Source organism: Venturia canescens, chromosome 8 (assembly GCF_019457755.1).
Source record: "Venturia canescens isolate UGA chromosome 8, ASM1945775v1, whole genome shotgun sequence".
In the NCBI taxonomy this organism is placed as follows: domain Eukaryota; kingdom Metazoa; phylum Arthropoda; class Insecta; order Hymenoptera; family Ichneumonidae; genus Venturia; species Venturia canescens.
Window position 1 is genome coordinate 13,848,538 of NC_057428.1, and position 10,033 is coordinate 13,858,570.

The 10,033-nt window shown below is 43.1% G+C and overlaps 3 protein-coding genes across 8 annotated transcripts; 1 reads left to right on the forward strand and 2 right to left on the reverse strand.

Moving 5' to 3' along the window:
- Positions 1–784: 784 nt before the first annotated feature.
- On the reverse strand, positions 785–4,731 carry LOC122415031 (double-stranded RNA-specific editase 1-like). Of its 6 annotated transcripts, none has more exons than XM_043426800.1 (6): positions 4,544–4,731; positions 4,269–4,415; positions 3,939–3,991; positions 2,480–3,053; positions 1,462–2,205; positions 785–1,376 (listed from the first exon to the last, which is right to left on the reverse strand). In XM_043426800.1, exons 2-6 carry the CDS (start codon positions 4,315–4,317, stop codon positions 1,261–1,263), a joined length of 1,536 nt encoding a protein of 511 aa, XP_043282735.1. In that variant the 5' UTR covers positions 4,318–4,415; positions 4,544–4,731; the 3' UTR covers positions 785–1,260. The 6 variants fall into 6 exon arrangements, with proteins under 6 accessions (XP_043282735.1, XP_043282737.1, XP_043282736.1 ...); XM_043426802.1 differs by having other exon boundaries at positions 2,480–2,978; positions 4,544–4,730; XM_043426801.1 differs by lacking the exon at positions 4,269–4,415 and having other exon boundaries at positions 4,544–4,730.
- A 123-nt stretch (positions 4,732–4,854) lies between these two features.
- LOC122415034 (serine/threonine-protein kinase Chk2-like) lies at positions 4,855–8,250 on the forward strand. The gene is made up of 6 exons (XM_043426807.1): positions 4,855–5,563; positions 5,643–5,918; positions 6,181–6,437; positions 6,530–6,733; positions 7,275–7,613; positions 7,689–8,250. The coding sequence occupies exons 1-6, from the start codon at positions 5,413–5,415 to the stop codon at positions 7,908–7,910; spliced, it is 1,449 nt and encodes a 482-aa protein (XP_043282742.1). The 5' UTR covers positions 4,855–5,412; the 3' UTR covers positions 7,911–8,250.
- Positions 8,168–9,920, reverse strand: LOC122415038 (succinate dehydrogenase [ubiquinone] iron-sulfur subunit, mitochondrial-like). Its single transcript, XM_043426823.1, has 5 exons — positions 9,699–9,920; positions 9,372–9,622; positions 8,974–9,274; positions 8,497–8,619; positions 8,168–8,399 (listed from the first exon to the last, which is right to left on the reverse strand). The coding sequence occupies exons 1-5, from the start codon at positions 9,903–9,905 to the stop codon at positions 8,268–8,270; spliced, it is 1,014 nt and encodes a 337-aa protein (XP_043282758.1). The 5' UTR covers positions 9,906–9,920; the 3' UTR covers positions 8,168–8,267.
- Positions 9,921–10,033: the final 113 nt, after the last annotated feature.

Genomic DNA, 10,033 nt, shown 5'->3' on the forward strand with positions numbered 1-10,033 from the left:
CTCCATTACCAGGACACGTTTCAACAACGAAACAACACCAGAGACTTGACGAAAGAAACTATACGCTCTCACGACGACAGATCGTATGTGTGAACGAAAACGTTACCATAGTACCGCGCTCCAACAACACTCGACATAGAAATGCGAGGAACATATGTATACGCGATACAACGAAACGTTTAAAAATCAATGCTGAATAAGGTGACTGGTCGTAAAGAAAAAAAGCGAATTTCTACTGTACCAATGTTCTTCTGGTTAAAAATGGATTTCGATCAATTCAAAGCTCTTCGAGTCATCAAACTAGCTTAAAATATTTTCGTCGTCACATTTTTGGGTACAACTTTGATTGCCAAAAATGAAATTCGTTTAAAAGGAATGCAGTCACTTTTACAAAAATATTGAATTATTTTTATTGGATGAAAAGTAGTTTTCATTTTACTTCAAGATCTCAACGACCCCTCGATTGGCACGTGTATGAGAGAATAAAATGAATCAAGATTAACTTTTATAGGATGGGTCTGGTCGAAATATCGACCACTAATTAGGGTGGACACTGCACATGAAAAATTCATCGATATTACGCATAAATTGTGTAAAAAAAAAGGTCGATTTCAACTTAAAAATCTCCATCTTTACAAGGTTAATCTTTAGACGACCGAGATTCGAAGGTTGAAATCGTCCTTCAAAAGTGCCTGAATTACGTGTCTGCTGGTATCACATATCACAAGGCGAGCCGATAGGCTTTTCGGCCTTCTAGAGGTTAAAAAAGGTGAGAGAAGACGTGTTCGTGAAGAGGTAATATTTATTGATCAGGTCAAAATGTTTAACATCTATAATCTATACAAATAAAAATCATTGCTCGATTATGAACGCGTAGTTCTCGAAGTTGTGTCAAAATATTATATTGACAAATAGATGGTTAGAAACAAAAATTCATTGTTGAAACGATAGATACGAGGTGGAACTTGAAAGGTCGTCGTAACTACCGAAGAAGAGTAAGACGATACGATATCTCGTAGAGGAGTCTAAACTTTGCGTAATAATAATACTATGCCGAATAACGGCAAAGAATTGAATAAAGTAATTTAAGTTATACCTGATTAATCGATGCGTTCGTTATAAACGAATTTTTTTATCAATTTTAAAAGTATATAAGTTTGAGACTTGAATAATTGTGTGTGTATATGTCGGAACGCTTAATTGGGTTTTTATGTCTTCGTAAGAGTCTATTTGGAGAAAGATACTTTTCGATTGAAAAAATCAATGTGCTGCTCCATCAGCAGTATCGATTTTTATTTCCTCGGGATAATCGAGGTTGTAGAGGGCCTTGAGAGCTTCTTTGGCAGCCATCTTTTTCGCATCTTTTTTATTCTTCGCTGTAGATCGCGAAAAGATAAAAAAAAGGTTAATTGAGGTCAAGTGATGGTATAGGAGAGAAAGACGAACGGGGGAAATGCTTACCAGCTCCAGTGTACGTGTTGCCGTTGATTTCGACTCCAAGGGTGAATTGTATGTTGGGCGGAGTCCCGATGCGTCCGACTTCTGTGTAAGTCGTGCCGGGTCTCATCTGGTTGAGCAACATGACGGGATGGATGTCGGCAGCGTTTGGTGGCAACTGCTTTTCGGTAGATGGTTTTGGCTCCGCTCGGTTTTTGGTAGGAGCTGGAACGCCCGGTCGTGGTATAGGAACAACGGTTCCCTGATTTTGCCACTCGAGGAAGAGTTTGTACAGGGCGAAACTGGCCAGAGAGCTCCAAGGTACGTCGTCGTTTTCCTCGGCTCCATCCTCCCCTCCGTTTTCTTCCTTGGCTGCCTGTGACTGATCTTGTCCGGACTCGTCGCCCGTTCCTGTCGCCGTTCCTGTCTCCATCGGCGTTGCATTTGTCGTGGTCGACTCACCGTCGGTATCGACGCGTTCTTTCATAGCTGCAGCAGTCATTTTCTCAAGGAGCAAACACTTGAGAGCATTTTCAGCGGCGTTCTGACGAGCAAGCGGTTTCGATAGACCTTGACCAACGTAAATTTTTCCTTCGAGCTCGGCATGAACGAGGAACAACGAATTAGGCATTATTGCCTGAGTCTCCGGGAAAGTGAAGTGCACACCAGCTTTCATTTCGTTCAACACCATTATCGCATTCTTTGGCATGAGAGCTTTGCGGAGTCTTTGATTCATACGCAGCCTTTTGAGCTTCTTGTTCGGTTTGTCTGATTCACAAAAAAAAGTCACATGTTAATTAGCAGTCAGAGAAATAAGTCGATTGAAAAATTTTCACCGTTAAATAAATACGTCAGTTAACTGATTCACATTGACAAAGTACAAGTCGATGTAAGCTCTACGCTACGATAATCGTATCGGAGCTAATACCAACTTCAATGAGTGCCTTCAAATTTGCGCAGTGTGGAGTCATCATGCGTATAATCTGTAACGGAGGTGAAAAAAACAGCGAGAGGAAATAAAAATAATGTAATATATACTCACTGCCTGCGAGTTTCTTGAATCTTCTCCATTTGGGTCGTTCCTGTTGGCCATCTTCGGTATCCATCCATGCTCCATGTTCGTCAGTATCGGCCCACTTGCTCGAATCATCTTCAGCCCATCGAGAATCATCACCATCCTTAGTAGTTGGCCCTTGTTGTGTTGTTCCTGAAGAATCAGTAGTCTTAGATTCTGCAGTAGCAGCAGCAGCAGGAGTAGCAGGAGCAGCTGCGGCTGCTGTAATGGTTGTGGTAGGTGGTGGCACCGGTGATGGCGTCACAGCCGGCTGGGCACTGCCAGTAGTTGGTGTTCCTCCTGCAATGCTGGATGGCAGGCTACTTTGTTTCAGTATAGGTTTCAATCGTGGAGTCGGAGGAGCTTGTTGCTGTTGTTGCTGCTGCTGTTGTTGTTGTTGTTGTTGTTGTTGTTGTTGTTGTTGCTGCTGCTGCGGCAGCCTTGGCTTCATACCCTGCTGATGTTGCGGTGCTGACTGGCCTGATGGCTTGAACGGCGCCGAAGGCTCAATTAGTCCAGGCTTGTAGTTGGACTGCGCATAATTTCCGCCTTGCGGATTGTACTGTAAAAACAGAGGGTGGGTTTTCCGCCGCTACACAAGGAACCTCTACGGTTGTGAAATCCCACCAGGGACCAGTGATCGCCAATCGTATAATCGTGCTTGCTCTACGAGCTGCCCCCCGATAGCCTTTACCCACTGCCCAAAAGGCTCCCTCTTTCCCCATGCGTATGACGAATCATTTTCCACATAGGGGCGCATCTTCTCAGACCAATCGATGACTCCGATGAATTGCTATCTTTTTATGTTTCTTTGAAAACTCACGAGTTTGAGAGTTAATAAAAAAGACCAATTCAGCAAAGTCATAATTGTCTTAGCCGTTGCCACCGCTTCGGACAGAGAATCGTTCTACAACCCTGCAAGTCTGACTCTCGCGATAAGACACGAGAGCCGCTCTACTTATAACCGAGGATACATCCCGAGGCTAACGGTTTCGCTATGAGGGCAACCGGCGAGCTCGCCCCTGGCAAAATACACCTCCTCGGTATTGTTGTATAGCTACTTGATCCTGCTGTCCAGCAGGGTAGGGGAGTAACACGAACAATTCTCTAATTAGTACAACACGCAAGTACAAGTCTGGCACACGAATACTTTTGCCCTCCCTTCCCTGTCTCTTACATATAGATATTTATTTGAACCATTTTTTACACCTCGTTTCTTTTACCGTTCGAACAATCCCACCCGCATTTGGTGATACTTGAAAAATGTGTTTGCGCCGAATCCTTTGTTACTTGCAGGCAAAAAGAAGAAAAAATACGAAACCAGAAAAAGAACACGTTTGCAAAGGTGGGAGCTTTGAAACGGAGTGCCCAACAAAAATGCGTAAAGCACAATGTTGTTCTTTTGTTTGTTAATTTTTGCATAATTCCCTATTTGTGAAAAACTTACCGAATTCGAAGCCTGATAGTTGTTTGCATTTCCAGAATTCATTTGGCCGCGGCCTAAAATTCACGAATAATCATTTCATTATGAGTGATCGTAGGTTAAAAACACAACAATGGAAGGGGAGGAGGGACAGAGAGAAAAAAAAAAGAACATAAAGCGAATATGACGCCGCCATTGTTGAATGCCGGGAGTGCGACTATTGATTTTCTTGGGGCTAAAGAACGTACGGTGCGGCGTCATGAGCAGGGCTCCCAAAAGAAGTAACTCGTCGAACTTCATTTTTTTTGTTGTTCAATGAATCAAATGTCTCCTTCGAAACAAAGATATTCTCACCGTTTCCGAAGCCTGGACCGCCCGTGGAAGATCTGCTTCGTGTGTACATATTTCTTGTAGAAGCTAGTTTTTTTTATTCTTGTTTTGCGCAAGTCTAGACGTCGCGAGAGCTTACACGCTAGTCTTGATTGACGAGCGACTCGAATCCTTACAAAATAAGAGATACAATTATATATGTTATTATATCAGATAAGATTGTGGCGTTTATTTTTTCTCTCAGTTTCGTCGGGTTAAGGAATCATCAGGAAACGATAATGCTTGTTGATATTACTCACGATCAATTGTAGCCGATATTAAAACGAAAGACCGAAGATATGCTCTACGAAATGTTGGCTGCGTCGAAGATGCGTTGGCGTTGAACCGTCGTTGTAGTCGTTGTAACTGAAGGAGAGGCAAGAGGGAAGAGACGAAAGAATCGAGTGACTGCCGAGAGTGCCGAGGGTGCCGAGTGAGCGAGATAGACAGGAGCTGCAGGAGCAGAGAAAGCGAGCGTACAAATTCGGCGCAAGTCAGCAAGCACGGGAAAGACAGGGATAGATGATAATTCGCTCGTAATGGCGTCCAAGGCGTCCAAGGATGGGCAGCGCCAAGGAGCACCCAACGGCGAAATTCGCACTTACGATTAAAGTTCGATACATATGAGATTCGTGAAAAGGCGTCATAACAAAAAACAAAACAAAGGTCGTAAAAAGTGGGGACGTCAGAACCGCTTCTAATTGGCGGACGGTTCACCCTTCTCAAAGTCCAAACAATTTTCGTTCCAATGAATAAGCGGTAGTCGCTTGTAAAAATTGTGAATTGGTGGGCACGTGGTTATTTGCCGGGTAAATACGCGTGATTCTATCGTTTTCTGTTCCGACATTGGGGATACAATCTAAATTTTGGAAGCTCGTTATCAGTATACAGCGACGAGTGGGCGCGTTCAGTAAAATTTTCTTCTGTTTTCAACTCAGCTTCGACGGCGTCTTTGTATTCGAACAAGAGACCATTGGGAGTAGGGAAGAATGGGTTAGCTCGGGTAGCCCGCAGGCAACAATATATTTGTTTACATTTTTTGCCATTCACTCTGAAAACTGTATAGTGACACGCCTAGACGCGAAATTTTCACTTTCGGACGTAAAATCGGTGCAAGACAAATAGAGAAATGGCGACGGTAGACGAAGAGATTCCATTGACTTTGCCAGATACCCAGAATGTTGCGGACGCTCTCCTGACGCAATCTCAGGAGATCACTCCGCCTAGCCAAGTAATCTGGGGCCGACTCTTTCCAAATTCAGGACGTTTCAAACACCTTGGTAAGTTTTTAGAAACTTCGACGCACTGCCGCGCCCGCTAAAAAGAATCGTCAACAGTACCGATTGTTATCGTTTACAGTCATGTCTAAGGATGTCTATACCATAGGACGTCACACTAGTTGCGACGTACGTCCAATTGATGGAGAATGGACCGATATCGAATTGAGTGTCATAAGCAAATTCCATTTGCGCATAACACGTGAAGTGTCACCCTTGAGTGCACAAGATGTCATTGTTTACTTGGAGGATCTCAGTTTCAATGGGACTTTTGTCAATGGAAACAAAGTTGGCAAAGGCAACAAAGTGATATTGCGACACAACGATGTTATTGCCTTAGCAAAACAAAACATCGAAGGTATTTTTTTAATTTCTAGTTAAGGTAGTTCACGCATTAGTTATCAAAAATTTATCTTCCTAACTGATCAAGCATTATAGTCATAGAATTACGGCAAAAGCTCTGTACAGAGTCCCAGTTTATTCACTTTTGGAAAGTTTTTATACAAAAAATTTTTTTATTTTTCGATTATACCAAACTTCTAACATTCTCTTGCGAACGTTTTTTCCATTCAATCGATAGGCAGATACTTTCCATTAAGTAATATATCATTGATTCACAGTATACACATATTTGAGGAGTTCCAATCCTGAAAGCGACTGTCTACCCCAAGAGTTGAAATCTAAATACATAGTTTCTCGCACTCTGGGTTCAGGGGCGTGTGGCGAAGTTAAGCTAATTCTCGATGTTTACACCGGTGCAAGATTCGCCCTAAAAACAATTTCTAAAAAAACTTTAACACGAGGACATGAAACAGACATGGTTCTGGAGGCAGATCGAATAAGGACCGAAGTAAACATACTCAGGTCTCTGAGACATGTGAGTACGTTTTTGATAAATGAACGCGGCGACATCGATGAGCGAGGAGACGAAGAGCCTAAACGAATAATGACCAAACATATTTATTCCAGCCGTGCATTATGAAAATGGAAAAAATCGTGGACACTCCAACCAAAATGTTCATAGTCCTTGAAATGATGGAAGGTGGCGAGCTCTTTGATAGAATCACCGCATCGGATGGATTGCCTGAAGACGTTACTAAATTGATTTTCTTTCAGATCGTCCTTGCTGTGAATTATCTTCATAAGCAAGGAATAACACATCGCGATTTGAAGGTGATTGCATTTGTCGCCATTGAAAAAGCTCGCTTCTAAGAATCTTCTTAATTGTATTTTTTCATTTTCACTTCTCAGGTACATGGCAGTCTCCTCTTTTCTTTTTTCTTCGATTTTTTTGTATCAAAGAATTTTTCACATTAATATTTGGTGCACCTAAAATCTTGAAAGCTGATGAGCTGCACGAATTTCACTCTCATTTCCTATTAAATTATGCATGTTTTACTGGTTTACAGAATTTTTAATATTTCCGATTCGAATGAACATTTTCGAAGCTTAAAATAGTAATAAACTGAAGATACCCGAAGTCATTGATTCATACCAACGGAGTACTACTCAATGCCCATTATTCGCGATCCAGCATATCTTAAAAACGAATTAACAGTTCATTTTTGAACTTGATATGACCCTGAATACTTTGTTTTTCTAGTTACCATAGTCTGAATGATTTAGGAACGTGTTGTGCAGCTTGAATTATTTGCTGTATTTTCCACCATTATTTTCATAATTTATTTCCTTTTTTAATTCATTTTTCATGCAGCCGGAGAATATCCTACTGGCAAGTAACGCTGAGTACCCGTTGGTCAAAGTAACCGATTTCGGGCTATCGAAATTCGTCGACGAAGAGACCATGATGCGTACTTTTTGTGGTACCCCGATGTACGTCGCGCCCGAAATGCTGCTCACAAACGGGCGAGGAACTTACACGAATCAGGTCGACGTGTGGAGCCTCGGGGTGATACTTTACGTCTGCTTGACGGGCCGAACTCCCTTTACTATTCGCAACGCAACGATCCCTTTGCGAGATCAGATCATTAAGGGGATGTATCGGTGTACACCGAGCATTTTCGAGGGTGTTACGAGCCGGGCGATTGATTTGGTAAGAGTTGCGTTCATCCGATTCTCCTTGATCGTCTCTTCTGCTGGAAAACTCATCAACGTTTTGCGTTTACAGGTAAAACGCATGATGACGACTGATCCTATAAAGCGGATTCAAATAGGGCAAATACGAATGCATCCTTGGCTCAAGGATTACAAGATGCGAGCAAAGGTAAACGCGCTGATAAGTTCGTACGAGCAAGAGAACAATGCGACTGAAGAGTCGCAGAGATACAACCAGCCCGAAAATTTTGACGAACCGGCTCTTCCCCTGGCAAAAAGGCTTCGCCGTAGATAAAGCGTGTCCGCGACTTAACGCCTGTACATATATGTATATATCAAATATTGTTATTTCGGTTGTTCGTTTATTTTTCAATCCAATAATATTTGATACTCGAATGTGATGACCAAGCATATTATGTAAGTTTCAAGAAGACAAAGTTTATGACGAAAAGTATAAAAAGTTGGCAGATGCGCTCGAGAGGGCCAAGTAAGAAAACTGCGGGGTTCAAGATCGACGTTTTCATGACGCTCGAATCGACAAGACTCGAAGGATTAAGTGGAACAAGTTTATTGTGTTTACATACGCACAAAATGATTCTGTTTACACGGCTAATGATATGCCAAGATACTCGATGATGTTTGTGGCGCTACGTCAACAGTAAGGGCTCGACGACTCGTCTCCGCACGGGTCCGCTGTAGGGTTCTCCAAATCCGGTTTTTCCTTGCTCGCCAGGCCAACCAACAGGCGTTTTATCTCCGCTATTGCTCGCCCCGGATTTAAACCCTTGTTTTCGTTCCCCACGCAACAATGTATATGTTTATAATAAATATGAAAAATTGATAAAAATCAGGAAATTCTAAGATTCTTTTAATCTACAGACCTTTGGACACGTTTTCGTGCAATTGAAGATTGTCTGACAACGAAAGACGGAATAAAAGTCACGGAGCTTGGAGAGTCGCTCGGCGTGGGCCTCATCTCGAGAATCGATGATCCATCTGTACGCCTGGAAAGTATTGTGTCCTAACGGTTGAAAGAGACTCAAAAAAAACACTCGACTGGGACTCAAGCTCGAAGCGACGTCCAGAGACGTAAAAATGTCGAATTACGATGTTGAAATTTGAGCCTGGATTCAATGGGGGGGGGGGGGGGGGGGGGGGAGAGAAAAGTCGCTGCGACAACGTCACTCGTATGGTTTCGTAGCCGGAGGGCAGGGAGAATAGCCAATTTGGTTTCATAGTTCTCCCAGAGGTCGCTTCAAGGTGGAAATGGCAGGTCTTTTGTTTAGTGGTGTTCTGGGAGGGTGGAAGCGTGGAAGAGAACATTTTTTATTGGTTAAGCGACGAATCTCGCGATATACCTGCAAGAGAACAGCAGGGCCGAGATATTTGTCACCGAGCCACCAATAAGGAGGGCAGGAAAAAGAGCAACATCCGCAAAGAATACACTCGTAGAGGCCATCGAGTTTTTGACGATCGCGCTGACTCTGTAACAATTGTCGTTTACCCGTTATCTTGCCGTCAGACTTGCGATCGAGATGGGGACCGATCGCTTTGTACTGGTCGAGAAACAGACTCAAATCAGGCACTAAATCTCGGATCACGTAGGCATGAGGGAGCGGATAAATAATGAGAGGTTTTCGTGGATTTGGATCGAATTTTCTGTGGGAAAAATGAGTTTTGAATTATTTTATTTTTCTTAGAGGTTAGGGCGAGCGACGTCGTTATCCTCGATTATTTTTCAGTCCTTATCTCTTACGTTATGCAAGCGAGAACGTTGATACCGTTGACGTTAACAGCACAGCTTCCACAGATTCCCTCGCGGCATGATCTGCGAAAAGACAAAGTGGGATCGTGCCGGGCTTTTATAGTCGTCAGAACGTCGAGAACCATTGTTCCATCGCATTCGTTCGGGTCTATCGAAAATTCTTGCATCCAGGGTCTTCTGTTATTTTCCTCTGGGTTCCATCTGTACACTCGAACCTTTTTTCTTTCCGTGGTCTTCCGACTCTGTCGATAGATATTTACGTATAGGGGAGATGATATTTCCACTCTGGTCGCCTGATAAACTACGAGGGTGACGAACCGGCGGGGCAGCAACTTTTTTACACTCGCTAGCGCTCGCCGCGTCCGCTAGAACTGCTGGATCGACTGGCGGCGACTCTTCCTTTTTCGTTTTTTTCTTTACAGTTTTTTGGAATTCTGGCCGGCATTCGATGCCCGAGCTCAAATTTCGCTGAAGCCATGATGCCGAGAGTCTCGTCGAACGAACGAACGACAACAATCTCAACATATTTCATCCATTTGTATTTTTGACATAATCACGTTGTCGCTAAACGTCACGAGCTCGGGAGTTGGCGCGATTTTTACCCTTGCTTTTTTGTTTTCGAAACAAATGCAAGAGACCGCGAGCCCGATTTT

Coding starts and splice junctions, on each gene's coding strand:
- LOC122415031 (XM_043426800.1), bottom strand. CDS start 4,317: ATGTACACACGAAGCAGATCTTCCACGGGCGGTCCAGGCTTCGGAAAC. Junction 3,054..3,938: donor ACTATCAGGCTTCGAATTCG/GTAAGTTTTTCA, acceptor CTGTTTTTACAG/TACAATCCGCAAGGCGGAAA. Junction 1,377..1,461: donor CAACACGTACACTGGAGCTG/GTAAGCATTTCC, acceptor CGCGATCTACAG/CGAAGAATAAAAAAGATGCG.
- LOC122415034 (XM_043426807.1), top strand. CDS start 5,413: ATGGCGACGGTAGACGAAGAGATTCCATTGACTTTGCCAGATACCCAG. Junction 5,564..5,642: donor AGGACGTTTCAAACACCTTG/GTAAGTTTTTAG, acceptor TATCGTTTACAG/TCATGTCTAAGGATGTCTAT. Junction 7,614..7,688: donor CGAGCCGGGCGATTGATTTG/GTAAGAGTTGCG, acceptor TTGCGTTTACAG/GTAAAACGCATGATGACGAC.
- LOC122415038 (XM_043426823.1), bottom strand. CDS start 9,905: ATGTTGAGATTGTTGTCGTTCGTTCGTTCGACGAGACTCTCGGCATCA. Junction 9,623..9,698: donor AAAAAGTTGCTGCCCCGCCG/GTTCGTCACCCT, acceptor ATCTATCGACAG/AGTCGGAAGACCACGGAAAG. Junction 8,400..8,496: donor GCACGAAAACGTGTCCAAAG/GTCTGTAGATTA, acceptor AACGAAAACAAG/GGTTTAAATCCGGGGCGAGC.